Source organism: Lithobates pipiens, unplaced genomic scaffold, assembly GCF_037356315.1.
Source record: "Lithobates pipiens isolate NorthernLeopardFrog02 unplaced genomic scaffold, aLitPip1_a1.2 Scaffold_11, whole genome shotgun sequence".
In the NCBI taxonomy this organism is placed as follows: domain Eukaryota; kingdom Metazoa; phylum Chordata; class Amphibia; order Anura; family Ranidae; genus Lithobates; species Lithobates pipiens.
In genome coordinates this window covers 17443650-17459281 of record NW_027507696.1, presented here as the reverse complement: position 1 = coordinate 17459281, position 15632 = coordinate 17443650, and the positions used below count along the sequence as shown (strand labels likewise).

At 43.1% G+C, this 15632-nt stretch overlaps 1 protein-coding gene across 1 annotated transcript in view; it reads left to right on the top strand.

The window, feature by feature from the left end:
* REM2 (RRAD and GEM like GTPase 2) overlaps positions 1-14028 on the top strand; it is a 31959-nt gene extending 17931 nt beyond the window's left edge. Inside the window, exon 6 of the mRNA XM_077469010.1 lies at positions 5671-14028. Coding sequence (XP_077325136.1) covers positions 5671-5948 — 278 coding nt within the window. The 3' untranslated portion in view covers positions 5949-14028. The remainder of the gene's footprint in view (positions 1-5670) is intronic.
* The last annotated feature ends 1604 nt before the right edge of the window (positions 14029-15632 follow it).

Below are 15632 nucleotides of genomic sequence, written 5' to 3'. Positions count from 1 at the left end.
GACACTTACCACCTACCAAAACATTGTTGCTAATCAAGCATACCCCTTCAAGGAAATGGTATTCTGTGATGGCAGTGACATCTTCCAGCTGGAGAATGGCACACTACAAAAATGGTTAAAGAATGGTTTGAGGAACACAAAAATTAGTTTAAGTTGTTGACATGGCCTCCTGATTCTCCAGATCTCATTAAAATCGAGTATCAGTGGGATTTGCTGAAAATACAAGTTTGATCCACAGAGACCCCACTTTGCAAATTACAGGGCTTAAAGGATCTGCTACTGACATCATGGTGCCAGATACCACAGCATACCTTCAGAGGTCTTGTGGTATCCATGCCTCGAAGGTAACGGCTTTTTCAATGACAAAAGGGGGACCAACTCAATATTGGGTGGGTGGTCAAAGAGTAACAGTATCTCACAAAAGTACACCCCTCACAATTTTGTAAATATTTTATTATATCTTTTTCATGTGACAACCCTGAAGAAATGACACTTTGCTACAATGTAGTGAGTGTACAGCTTGTATAACATTGTACATTTTCTGTCCTATCAAAATAAGTTAAAAACTGCTGGCAACAAAAGTGAGTGAAAATGTCCAAATTGGGCCCAAAGTGTCAATATTTTCTGTGGCCACCATTATTTACCAGCAGATCTTAACCCTCTTGGGCATGGAGTTCACCAGAGCTTCACAGGTTGCCACCAGAGTCCTCTTCCACTCCTCCATGACGACATCACAGAGCTGGTGGATGTTAGAGATCTTGCGCTCCTCCACCTTCAATTTGAGGATGCCCGACAGATGCTCAATAGGGTCTGGGTCTGGAGACATGCTTGGCCAGTCCACCACCTTTACCATCAGCTTCTTTAGCCAGGCAGTGTTTGTCTTGGAGGTGTATTTGGGGTTGTTATCATGTTGGAATACTGCCCTGCAGCCCAGTCTCTGAAGGGAGGGATCATGCTCTGCTTCAATGTGTCACAGCACATGTTGGCATTCATGGTTCCCTCAATGAACTGTAGCTCCCCAGTGCTAGCAGCACTCATGCAGCCCCAGACCATGACACTCCCACCACCATGTTTGACTGTAGGCAAGACACACTTGTCTTTGTACTCTTCACCTGGTTGCCGCCACATATGCTGGACACCATCTGAACCAAATAAGTTTATCTTGGTCTCATCAGACCACAGAAAATGGTTCCAGTAATCCATGTGCTTAGTCTGCTTGTCTTCAGCAAACTGTTTATGGGCTTTCTTGTGCATCATCTTTAGAAGAGGCTTCCTTCTGGGACAACTGCCATGCAGACCAATTTGATGCAGTGTGCAGCATATGGTCTGAGCACTGACAGGTTGACCCCCCCCCTCTGGATATGACGCTGAGCATGTGCACTCAACTTCTTTGGTCGACCATGGCGAGAGCGATAACACCAAATTGAACGCACCTCCCCATTCACACCTGAGACCTTGTAACACTAATGAGTCACATGACACCAGGGAGGGAAAATGGCTAATTGGGCCCTATTAGGACATTTTCACTTAGAGGTGTATTCACTTTTGTAGCCAGTGGTTTAGACATTAATGGCTGTGTGTTGAGTTATTTTGAGGGGACAGCAAATTGACAGCAAATTATACAAGCTGTACACTCACTTCTTTACATTGTAGGAAAGTGTAATTTCTTTAGTGTTGTCACATGAAAAGATATAATAAAATACTTACAAAAATGTGAGGGGTGTACTCACTTTTGAGAGACACTGTATGTCTGATCGGTGTATATTGTAGCTTACCAGTCCTTAGATTTGTTGGCTGCATTCATTTTCTTTTCTTTTTTTTTGCTTTATTTTCAGCTGGTGATTCTGCCAGTAACACACTTCCTCTCCTAGGATGACAGTGCTCACTCATTGTTCTATGGGGGACCGGAGGTGTATTGTCACCATAAGAGAGAAAGTCAATTAGGACCGAATAACACCTAGCCCTCGCCTCTCCATAATATAGCAGGATAGTGTCTTGTAGTTTAAAAGATTTATAGCAGGACCATTGGGTTTTTTTTTTTGCAGTTGTCAAAATAATCCACAATACACTGTCAATGGTATTTACCTTTAACAGACCAAATGGGAGAAAACAAGAGAAGTTTATTTTTGTGGTTTACCTATGCTTTTAATTTACAACAGAGGGTGGCTTTACCAAAAGAAGCCTTTTTAGAGACTCAGAGGTAGAAACATGGCTAACCTAGAGTATAGATTAAAAAAAAAAAAAAGTATAGTGTTATTTCTTTTTAATCTGTCATATATTAAATATGAATATTTGATACTTACCGCATACTAGCCCCAAGGTAGAGAGCTCCAGGCTAGAGTACAGCTAACTATAGCCTATTTTATTTAATTGGGCTTTAAAGCAGACCTGAACTGTAGGAGGGATCCCATAATGTGGAGTGTTGAATAAGAGGGGGGAATCCCTTTTTTTTATTTATCCTAGTAGAGATAGAACATCTGGCTCAGTCAATTTTACACAACAATCATGAAAGTATTGCACGTTCAGCATGCTTTATAAGCCGAGTGCCATGGATACACTCTGTATTGATAAAATGCTACAAAACTCCAGTTTATAGATTTGTAAATTTGAGTTCAAGTTTACACTTCACTACAATGAATGGAAAGTTTTATAAAATATGATTCTAGTTTACCAGTAAACTACTTAAATTAGTCGTAAAGCCACTTTATGAAGTACATACAATCCCCTCTGTTAGATAACGTTCTATGCTCCAGTGTAGGTTCTTTGTAAAAATAATGCCAATTTCTACCTTATTTTGTAGCCACGCTCGGCGCTCACATAACTGAATGAATGAATGAAATACTTATATAGCGCACAATGCGAACTGAATCGCCTCTAGGCGATTATAACTGCACGCTGCTCCCTCTCCCGATCTGACAGCTACAGTGGGAGGGGCTGAGAATCCTCCCCTGATGTCAGTTGGGAGAAGGGGAGGAGAGGACGAGAGAGGTGGGCGGTCACGTGAGCACCGAGCGTTGCTATGAAAAAGGTTTACAGTGTCTTATTTAAAAAAAAAAAAACATACATTGAGGCACATCATTTAATATAACAGATGAGATTGTAGGCATTTGACACAGTTACAATAGCAGCAGGAGGGGAGGGTCAGGCACTGTCATTAGCTGACAGGCAGGGAGGAGAAGGGCGGCAAGACAGAGGAGAGCTTTGGATGACGGAGGCACGTAAACTGACCACAGTGTCAGGGCTCAGCAGCCATGATAAACCGTGGTCAGTTTACAGGGGGAGGGCAGAACCAGGCAAGATCAGCCAGGTATTTCAGGTGATACAAGGGGCCAAATTATAAAGCACAAGCACTGTGCTGTATAACATGCTTTAAAGGAACACGATCCATTTAAGAAAAAATCATTTAGGGTTACAAACACTTTAACTAGTATGATACTGTGTATTACTAGTATAATACAAATTGCTTGCATTGCAGTAGGTGATTAGACATAATGTCAGCATGTTCTCTGACCACACAATATTATATTAATATCTAAGTTTGTTTGACAAGAGTAATGGACTTGCATTACTTAACTAATGCGCCTGAGCCTGAATTGTTGAGGAAGAAATAGCCCAAGTAGAGGTGTTCTTATTTATCTTTGCAACTAAGGAGAGTATCAGACTCACAAGCAGGTCAAAATTAGTTAACGTTCATGTACGTCTAAGTTAATTTGACTTCTAACTTTCTGGCGTTTTGTGTTACTTCTCGGTTTGCTTGAGTTACTTTTGCATTTTCAGTGACTTGTATTGGGAAGAAAAGCAGTTCAGGTGTAAACAATGGCTCACGAGAACCTCTGCAGCATTCTTCTGTCCTGTTTAAGGGCCCATTCATACTAAATGCACGCTAAATGCACAAACGCGCACAGCAGCGGTTTAGTATGCAGCCAACTGTCCGCTCCGGCTGCAGTGAGTCAGCGGTAAGGGGTGGTGTGATGCGCATTTCAGCACATCACACAGTTCATATTTTTTTTCATGACAACTTTATTTGAAATGCACATAGTGACACTTTGTTAATGTGCACTAATATAAGTAATCAACTATTGCAAAAATGAAGCTTGGTTTTAAAATGCTCTTCTATCTTCTCCTCCCTTTAACCACTTGCCGACATGCCCTATAGTAAAGCTGTGTACCAGATCACGCATATACAAGTGATTCCAGACTGCCGCCTGCACAGGGTGGGTGCGCGGCATCGGCGGGCTGCTTTTGCTATGATAGTTCACAGCAGAAGCCGATCTGGAGGTGCCAGGTGCTCAATGTCCTCCAGCACCCACCAATCGTTGGCAATACACAGGGAATTGGGATATGCCTTATGTATGTATATATGCCATATGTAAACATGGCATATCTCAGTTCTGACAGGGGTGAAGGAATAAATTCTGTGTTCCTACAAAGCAGGGACAAATCCATTACTTCCCTTAGTAAAAGCAGCACACAGTTAACACACAAACACTGGCTAGGCACAGTTAACCCCTTGAGCGCCCTAGATGTTTACCCCTTCCCAGCCAGTGTCATTAGTACAGTGCATACAGTATTTTTAGCACTGATCACTGTCATTGTGTTAGGTTCCAGACAAAGGGGTTGATTTACTAAAGGCAAATTCACTTTGTACTACAAGTACACTGAAAGTGCACTTGGAAGTGCAGTCGCTGTAGATCGCTGTAGATCTCAGGGAATGAGTGGGAGCTCTGCTGATTTTATCATCCAAGCATGTGCAAGATAAAATACTGTTTTTTATTTTCCTTGCATGTCCCCCTCGGATCTACAGCGACTGCACTTCCAAGTGCACTTTCAGTGAACTTGCAGTACAAAGTGTATTTACCTTTAGTAAATAACCCCCAAAGTGTCAAAAGTGTCAGTTAATGTGAGAATGTCCACTGCAATATCGTAGCCCCGCGATATCACTGATCGCTGCCATTACTAGCGTAAAAAAATAAAACACAAATTCCATAAAATATCCCAAAGTTTGTAGATGCTATAAAAGTTGTGTAAACCAATCAATATACACTTATTGGGATTTCTTTACCAAAAACATGTAGAAGAATACATAATGGCCTAAATTTATGAAGACATTTGTTTTGTTTTTCTTTAATTTTATTGGATATGTTTTATAGCAGAAAGTAAAAAATTTAGTTTTTTTTAAAAATTGTCTGTCTTTTTTGTGGTATAGTGCAAAAAAATAAGCTGATCAAACACCACTAAAAGAAAGCTCTAATCGTGGGAAAAAAGGACATCAATTTTATTTCACGACAGCACAATTTTCAGTTAAAATAACGCAGTTCTGGATCGCAAAAAATGGCCTGATCATGAAGGGCGTTAAATCTTTCAGAGGTCAAGTGGTTAAAGAGAAAGTAGGCGTTAAACGCTGGTATACGTAATACATGGGCTTGCACAATATAGAGATGTAACAATTTTGGTGAAAGTGAAATGGGCACAGCTGTATAGTCTTCTGATGAGGTTCTTATATGAATGAATGTCTTACTCCTGCTTACAGACACAAAAAAAAGCATATTCAGACAAATCAGGCTCCTATTTAATCTGTCACCATGGACATTAGAGAGTCAGCTCATATTGTGCTATACTCCAACTTTGTTTGATGCCGTTGTGTACACTGTATTCTCTTTTTTCTTTCAGAGGGACGCTCCCTGGCAGGCATGCTAAGCTGTAAGTACACAGAGACATCTGCTGCCCTTCACCATAATACACAAGAGTTGCTTGAGGGGGTTGTCAGACAGATTCGCCTTCGAAAAGATGACGTACAACACAATCCCCAGCCAGCCACCCTCCTACCACCAGGTCGCAGAGAGAGTCTGACCAAAAGAGCAAGGCGACTTTTGCAGGGGATTATGGGAAAACATAAAGGTTTCTTCAAGCAGAGGTCGAAATCATGCCATGACCTTTCTGTCCTGTGACTAGTGAACTATCTTGTCCATGTGCCATAAGGAAGTCGGACTGGCCACATGACCTCGTGCCTGCCACAGAAGTCGGAAAACTTTTGACTATCTTATATGGAACCAAATGAACAGAACATGGGCGCATAAACTGATATTTCTATGAACCCCGATCTGAGACAAAATAACAGCAACATTATGAGAAAACTAAGGCCGCGTACACACGCGCGGACTGTTCGCCCAACCTTGTCCGCTGAACAGTGTTTGGGCGGACAGTCCGCTCGTGTGTGGGGCTTCAGCGGACAGTTTCAGCGGACAGTTGGCCGAACAAGGTCTTACGGAAATTCCGAAAAACTGTCCGCTGAAACAAGGTTTCAGCGGACTGTTCGCTCGTGTGTAGGCTTGTTCGGCCAACTAAGTCTCGCGCATGCTCAGAAAGGATTTCCACGTCGGAAGGTTGCATTGCAGTGTATAGGACGTCGTATTTTTCGTCCCGTCGTACGTGCCGTTCACGTCATCGCGCACGGTTTCAGCAAACTGTTCGTCCGTCGTGTGTGGCCATGTCCGTCCATGCTAAGTTTGAGCGGACTGTTCGCTCAAACTGTTGGACGGACAAAGTTGGGCCAACAGTCCGCGCGTGTGTACGCGGCCTTAGAGATAAAGCACACAACCTGGTATAACCCCATTGAAAAATAATGTATAAAATCTCCAATTATAGGCAATTATACTGTACAGTTACCAAGACTGTAACAATATGTCCATGAGAATACAAGTTAAGAATACTTGTGTTCCAAAGGAGGGCTTAAAGTGGTTGTAAACCCCTACTTATACCTAGAGTTGCCACCTCATCCCTTTAAACCCAAACACATAATAATTACATGGGTTCTGTGGCTAATTGAATGCAGGTAAGGCACTAAGTGAGTTTAATTACCACCTTAATCTGCCACAGAACCTGTGTAATTAACCACTTAAGGACCGCCTCCTGCACATATACATCGGCAGAATGGTACGGCTGGGCACAATCACTTACCTGTACATGGCTCTTTAAGTGCCCAGCCGCGGGTCAGGAGCGCGCCGCCGGCGGCGCTCTCCCGACACGGTCCTGAGCTCCGTGGCCGCGGCGACCAGTGGACCCGATCACCACTGGTGCCCCGCGATCTGGTCACAGAGCTGAAGAACGAGGAGAGGTCTGTGTAAACAAACCTCTCCCCGTGCTTCCTACTGTAGCTGTCACCGATTGTCTGTTCCCTGACATAGGGAAAGACGATTAGTGACGTCACATGCCAGGCCACGCCCCCCTACAATAAAAAACCACATAACGTCATACATAACCCCTACACTGCCCCCTAGTGGTTAACTCCTTCACTGCCAGTGTCATTTACACAGGAATCAGTACATTTAAATAGCACTGATTGCTGTATAAATGACAGTGGTCCCAAAAATGTGTCAAAAATGTCCGATGTGTCCACCATAATGTCGCAGTCACAGTCACAATAAAAATCGCTGATCGCCGTCATTACTATAAAAATGCTATAAAACGATCCCCTATTTTGTAAACGCTATATCTTTTGAGCAAACCAATCAATAATCGCTAAATGCGTTTTTTTTTACCAAAAATATGTAGAAGAATACATATCGGCCTAAATTGAGGGAAACATTTTTTTTTATATATATTTTTGGGGGATATTTATTATAGCAAAAAGTAAAAAATATTGCATTTTTTTCAAAATTGTCGCTCTAGTTTTGTTTATAGTGCAAAAATAAAAACCGCAGGGGTGATCAAATACCTTATAGCGCAAAAATAAAAACCGCAGAGGTGATCAAATACCACCAAAAGAAAGCTCTATTTGTGGGAAAAAAAGGACGCCAATTTTGTTTGGGAGCCACGTCGCACGAATTTTTCAAAATTGTCGCTCTAGTTTTGTTTATAGCACAAAAATAAAAACCGCAGAGGTGATCAAATACCTTATAGCGCAAAAATAAAAACCGCAGAGGTGATCAAATACCACCAAAAGAAAGCTCTATTTGTGGGAAAAAAAAGACGACAATTTTGTTTGGGAGCCACGTCGCACGACCGCGCAATTGTCAGTTAAAGCAACGCAGTGCCGTATCGCAAAAAGGGGCTTGGTGCTTTGGCTGCAAATTGGTCCGGGGCTTAAGTGGTTAATGTGTCCGGGTTTAAAGGGATCAGCAGGCAACCCTACCTATACCTAAGTAGTGAATGGTCTTGGGTGATACACAGAGGTAAAACAAATCCTCCTACATAAGTTGTACCTGTTTATCTGCGGTAATTTGTCCTGTACATCCTTGTAAAACTCTGAGAGGAAAAGGATTTTTCATAGACTCACAAAGCAGGGGGTGGAGAGCTGCAGCTACACACTGTACAAGAGATCTGAGAGCTGATTGGAGGAAAGGGATACACACCCCTTCACACAACACACAGGACCACAGCTGAGACTGTTAATCTGCTTAACCACTTCCATACTGTGCAAATTCCAGCACTCCTCTCCTACATGAAAATATCATCATTTTTTTTTATAGAAAATTACTCATAACCCAAAGCAGAGACCGTACGGATTAAAATGGCGTCCATTGCAACTTTTTATGTCACACGGTATTTGCGCAGCAATTTTTCAAACGCAAATTTTTGGGGAAAAAAACACTTTAATGAATAAATAAAAAAACAGTAAAGTTAACCCAATTGTTTTGTATAATGATGTTACACTGAGTAAATAGATACCTCGCATGTCATGCTTTAAAATTGGAATGGCGCCAAACTTAAAATCTAAAAAAATCTTAAAAATCTCCATAGGTTACGCTTACATTTTTTTTGCAGGTTACATGTTTAGAGTTGCAGAGGAGATCTAGGGCTAGAATTTTTGCTCTTGCGCTAATGTTCGTGGCGATACCTCACATGTGTGGTTTGAACATCATTTACATATGCGGACGCAACCTACATGTACATTCGCTTCTGCGTGTGGGCACGCGGGGAAGGGTGTGCTTAAAATTTTTTTATTGTTTATTTTATTTAAAAAAATGATTTTTACACTTTCCCTTTAAAAAAAATTTTTTGGTCACTTTTTTTCCTATGTAAACATCCCGTGTAATAGGAATAGTGTGTGACAGGTCCTCCAAGCAGGAAAGGATGAGATAAAAAAAAAAACGATCTTAGGCTTTCCTGCCGGGTCCCCGGCACTGTTTATTTCCGCTGGCCCGGATGTCATAATTGCCAGGGACCATCTGTCCCTCGGATTTCTCTATGACTTTCTTCCAGGGGCTGGCAGATTCCTTCTCCAGCTCGCCGAATGCACGGGCGAGCCTGGAGAAGCACCGGAGGGCGGACCTCCCCTCTCACCGCCTGTAAGAACGATCATGCGACTGAACAGCCGATATGTTTGTTGTTACGGTGAAGGGAATTGCTGGCTGAAAAAAATGATACCTGAATGATGCCTACAGCTGCAGGCATCATTCAGATATTACCACTGAAAACCGAGGACGTCATATGATGTTCAGTGGCATGGAAGTGGTTAAGCTTCCTTCCTTGTCACATTTTTTTCTCTTGGTGTCAGGAAAATTTGTTGAAGTGACTTGTGCAGATAACAGAGGAACTAGACAGCAGAGAGAAATAATACAGTGCTTTGGAGAGAGGCAAGTAAACACTATAGAAATACATTCTTGTTGGGATTTCATGTCTGAGGTTTACAACCACTTTAAAGCAGAACTATGGGCAAAATCAAAATATACATATATGATGCAATCTGTCAAAGGTATTAACACAGCATGTGTTTGTTTTCCTGTGTCCACCCTGCAATGTTGTTTTATTACCTGTAATCTGGGCAGTAAGTCGGTTATTTTATTTTTTTATATCCTTTACAGACCAAGCTGTCCAGAAAAAGTGGATGTTAGTGGATTAGAAAGCGTTAAGACAAAGCATTTACCACTGACAGGGATGCTTACAATGGCCAGCTTTTATCAATTTATTTAAAACCTTTATCCCAAAAGCAAAAACTAAGGCTGGTGTTCTGGCAGATAGTGTCCTGCCATCATATAGTGTCCGCCCCGTACTGCGTATGCGCAGTACGGAGCGGAAGAAGCTTCGGAAAATCTCTGAAGCTGAACGGCGCCTGCGCCGTGAGTGTAGGTGGTAGCCTCACCATCCAAGCGGACATAGGGTTGTGAAAATTAGAGGGCCCCTCGCGGGCGAGCTTCGTTCGCCACACATTGGGGTCGGCCTCGCTGCGCTCGGCTCTTTTATATTCCTACTCTATGTCCACTTGGATGGTGGAAATAGAACCTGGACTCACGGCGCAGGCGCCGTTCATCCTCGGGTATGTTCGGAATCTGTGTGTACTGCGCATGCTATCCGATGGGGGACCATATATGATAGGACACTGGCCATACATGGTTTGAATCTTGGCGGGTTCAGCAGGTACTGGCCAAGATTTGAATCGTTAGTGGGCAGGCTGAATGTACCAAGTCGATCAATCGATCAACTTAGGTACAACCAGCCTGCCGGATTCTCTTACAACTATTGCTAGCTGCTCAGGCCCGTTGCTACCACTAGGCAAACTAGGCAACTGCCTAGGGAGCACTGCTGCCTAGGGGCACCTGACCACTGATTTCCCCCTGCATCTGCATGCTATTCACCCTGCAGCATGTAACTAAATCAGTCTCAGGCAGCTGCTCCCTCCAACTGATAGTGTAATTGGAGGTGCAGTGCAGCACTGGAGCCAGCGCTAGAGGAAGCAGAGCCGATGCTTCCTCTATATCGCCACCTCCTGTCCTGTGGGCAGGGCAAAGGTGGTGGAGTCAGGGGTGGAGCCAATGGGGCTGCAAAATGAGGTTTCGCCTAGGGTGTCAAAAAACCTTGCACCAGCCCTGTAGCTGCTGCTATAGCCGCTAGTGATAATCAGTGTCTTCTCCCGGCGGGGACAGTTAGTCACTTATCTAAAGTTCATACAAATGTATTAGTTCATTGAACACTACCCTCTCCACATGTTGACCATGCAGCTGTCCAAGGGTGGCTGCTGTGCTCCTCCATAAATACAGTGGAGGGCTGAATGTAGCCACCCTAACACAGGAAGTGTGTTAGGCCACTTTCACACTGAGGCGCTGGCCGCATTGATGGTAAAGCACTGCTAGTTTTAGTGCCACTTTATCGTCGATTTAGCAACGCTTTTCGGCTGCTAGCGGGCACTTTTAACCCTCGCTAGAGGCCAAAAAAGGGTTAAAAAACACCGCTGTCAAATCGCTTCGGCAGCACTGGCCATTGATTTCAATTGTGGGGCGTTTTGGGATCGCTGTATTCACCGCTCCTAAACCGCCCCAAAGATGCTGCTTGCAGGACTTTTTTCCCATCCTGCAAGCACACCGCGCCAGTGTGAGAGCACTTGGGCTTTCACACTGGGGCTGAAGAAGAGGCAGTTTACAGGAGCTTTTCACAAAAGCACGAAAATGTCTGTAAAACGCCCCAGTATGAAAATGGCCTTAATGTTTGGATCATCAGATGAAAATAAAATAAAAAATAAATGCAGTCACTAGATATGAGAATTGGTCAGATGCCATGTGGATAAAATAATGCCATTACATAAGGGAAGGCCCTTGATAATGCCCTTTATGTATATGTTACAGCTATATATGAACTTATTGTCCAGTACAAATAACATGTTTTCTGATATTTTATTATCCATATTTTGAGATCATAGAGAAAGAAAAATCAAATATGTATTGGTTTTGTTTATGCTACTGGGTACACAAGGCATCAAGTTGGCTGTCTCTTTAGTGGTTATTGGTTTTTATGGCCCAAGTTTCAAGCTCAGCACTCAACCTCCTGCTTTCCAAATAAAGCTGGTCATACACAGAGTAAATTTTAGCTGGACTGATGTGGGTGGTCCTATCGGCATCTCCCCTCCATCCTTCGATCTGAAAATCAAAGGATTCAGATGGAAAATGGTTGGCTGAACAGCAGCTGTATCCAATCAGATGCAGCCGCTGTTGGGGTATTCTGCTGGCTGTCAGAATACAATCACCGGCAGGGGAGATTCGTCCTCTCACGCTGTTTAGAATGGATAAGGGAATCAAGAGATTTCACTTGTTTGGCCCGTGAGTAGGGTTGCCATCTCATCCCTTTAAACCCAAACACTCAGGTTTCGTTGCTGATTAAGGGGGCAATTAAACCTACTTGGTGCCTTACCTGCAATAAATTGACCTCAGAACCTGTGTAATTCATATGTGTTCGGTTGTAAAGGGATGAGGTGGCAACCCTACCCTTGAGAGAAATCTCACAGTGTATGGCCAGCTTTTAGGCTTCTGACCAGCTGTAATCGAGTAGGAAATTCCGATTTGCTCAGATCCCAGTTAACCCAGCATGTTTTTGGGCTGTGTGAAGAAAACAACAAATAAGACGTACAAACTTCATGCTGTATTCCAAATGCAAGATGAACCAAGGACCAATCACTACAAGGGAGGAGTGTTAACCACTCAGCCAGGACTTTATTGTAGCTTTATTTTTGTAATCCAGTTTTGCTTGGCCAACCATCATGTGTTCAACACATTTTATAAACTAGTAGGCATCTCTTTATAATAATAATAAACAAAAAAAAAAGCCAAATCAATAATTAAAGTGCATCTACAGCATCTTATAATATTCTGCTCAGTGATCCGTGTAAAAGACAGGTGTTATCTATATGCTATATGATATAGATACTTAGCCAAGAGAAAGTTAAATTTGCCATTAGAATTGTGCATTGTCATGCTCAATTTTTTATCAGTTAGGTCACCACTTTGTCAAAGACCTTGACTTCAGGCAGGGCTGTCTTTAATATTTATTGGACCCCAGGCAAACTTTTTTTTGGGCCCTCCCGAACCTACGTATTAAATATTTGCAGGCGGGGGGGTTCAAGGGGCAGCTGCTTTAAATCCCACAACAATGACTGGGCCCGGGGCAGCTGCCCTTTTGCCCCATTTTAAAGACAGCCCTGACTTCAGGAATGAGCCATGAATCAGTAAGGCATGATTTAGGCCTGAATATATGGTAGTGCTACACACAGATCATGTGGCCGGTGCTGGGCTTTTTCATATTCCATGGGCTTCAACCAGATGCCTTTCAAGCAACCACCAGCTCGTACCTATTTATTGCTCTATTACTGCATTCTGCCTACATTTCAGTCATTGCACCAGACACAACATAAACTCACAGAACATGACTCATAATGCTTACATAGAATGGTTTGGCAGCGGGATAGAAAGGATGGTTTTGTTCAGTCGCACAAAAGTGGCGCCATTTAGACTTGTACGTTAGGAAAGCAGTATAAACGAAAAGGAAAATAAATGACAGATGACGGCAACTAATGTCATTTGTCTTTTTATGATTCAATACTTCCAAGACCTAACAATGGTGGGGATCTACTAAAACCGGGGAGTGCAAAATCTGGTACAGCTTTGCAACTAAACCAATCAGCTTCCACGTTTTATTGTCAAAGCTTTATTGAACAGGCTGAAGTTAGAAGCTAATTGGCTACCATGCACAGCTGCACCAGATTCTGAATAATCCAGTTTTAATAAATATCCCCCCATGTCATCTCTTTTAAAGGTGAAAAGAGCACTTCGGACTGGAGGGATGGCTGTTTTATTTTTATTTTTTTATTTTTTGTGACTATGCCAAAAATCTGAACAGATTTGGTGTGTCTTTCAAGGTGTGTTTTGGCATGCCCTGAGAATAATGGTAATGTAGATAACAATGTCATCTCTGGTAAAGATGAAAAGAGCACTTAGGAGGGGAGGGATGGCTGTTTTTTTTTTTTTTTTTTGTTTCTTTTTGTTTTGTTTTTTGTGGCTTTGCCAAAATTTTGAACAGATTTGGTGTGTATTCAAGGTGTGTTTTGGCATACCCTGAGAATAATGGAAATGTAGATAACAATGCCATCTCTGGTAAAGGTGAAAAGAGCACTTAGGAGAGGAGGGATGGCTGTTTTTTTTTTTTTTTGTTTGTATGTTTTTTTCTTTCTTTTTCTTTTTTTTTGTGGCTTTGCCGAAAATCGGAACAGTTTGGTGTGTTCTAGCATGCCCTGAGAATGATGGTAATGTAATGTTAAAGCAACAAATAAACACATTTCACATCAGCAAGTGTGTGTAACAGAAATGCTTTACCAGCATGGTGTACAGTAAGGGAATCTGCATAAACTGACAGGACCTAACTATGCGAATATACAACATAAAATAGATGATATTTATGGCTTTTCTTCACCCACCTCTCTGTCACCCTGTCTTCATACTACCTTTTCCTCTGAGTATTACCTTACTCCTACCCCCTCCCCAAAGCAATTTTCCTGTCTTCCAACCTTAAAAGGAGAAATTCATCCGAACAGGCTTTGTTACCATGGAGACTACAAACCAACTATATTTCCATAGCTCCCCCTGTATCTGGGGGAGACGTTGCCATGGCGACTCATACACGGCACCCCATACCACAGAGAAGGCTATTGTGATAAGAGTGAGAGGAACACAAATAACCAAATTACTCTGTAAGCAGTCATCTCAAGGCCTTGTGTTGCTGGCTCATGTACATTATTAGATTATGTTGCAAGAAAGGCGCTGAAGCTCTTTCTGAAAGCGCACAGAATCAAAGACTGGTTATAAAGCATCTGAGGGAATTCATGCCACATGTTTACTGATAGCAAACATATACTACATAAGTATATTAAAGCGAAATTTAAGTTACGCTGTAAAAAAAAACAAAAAAAAAAAACAGTGAGCAGGCAGGCTTTTATTGCAGAAGAGACTTGCAATGTCTCTTCTGCCATAAAATTCCTCTACCTGCCTGCTCGCGGTCTTCTCAGGTGCTGTAAACTGAACCGTGCATATGTAGCTCAGCTTACAGCATTGTGCCGGTCTCTGAGTGATGGGAGTTACGCCATCCTGCGCTGGCCAATGAAGAGGCCTGAAGTCAGGGCTGGATTAAGGGTATCATGGGCCTGGTGCTGAGGGCAGCACCATGTGTCCAAATTTGAAAGGGTGCAGCCACACAGGCATAATGCTGGGGAAGCCTGGCATTTGATTTTATTTGGCAGGCTTCAGTAAGGACCGTGCGTCGGTGCGCACTTTGAGGTGAAAGCTTACAGCTGTGCAGGTCCAACACTATGGAAGCCCCAGGATTCTATAAAAGCTCTGCATCGGCATGCACAGTGTGCCCTGAGGTGCGGTGGAAGGGCGTAGCCGCACAGGCCTAGCACAAAACTACGGAAGCCGAATACCAGGCTTCCTGCCCACCCACTGCCTGTTATTAAAGGATAAGTTCACCTTTTTTAACCACTTGCCACCCACCATATAGCAAAATAACGGTGGCAAAGTGGTTTTAATATCCTGACTGGACATCATATGACATGATCAGGATATTAAGCCGCTGCGCGCCCCTGGGGGTGCACATTGCGGCGCTCGTTGTTGCGGGATGTCAGTCTGACACCCCGCAACTACGATCTCAGTAAAGAGTCTCTGACGGAGACTCTTTACCATGGGATAAGCTGTGTCCAATCACGGCTGATCACAGTGTAAATAGGAAGAGCCGGTGATCGGCTTTTCCTCACTCGCGTCTGTCAGATGCGAGTAGAGGAGAGCCAATCAGCTGCTCCTCTGACAGGGGGGGTCTGTGCTGATCGATTATCAGCACAGCCCCCCCGAGGATGCCCTCACTGGACCACCAGGGACACC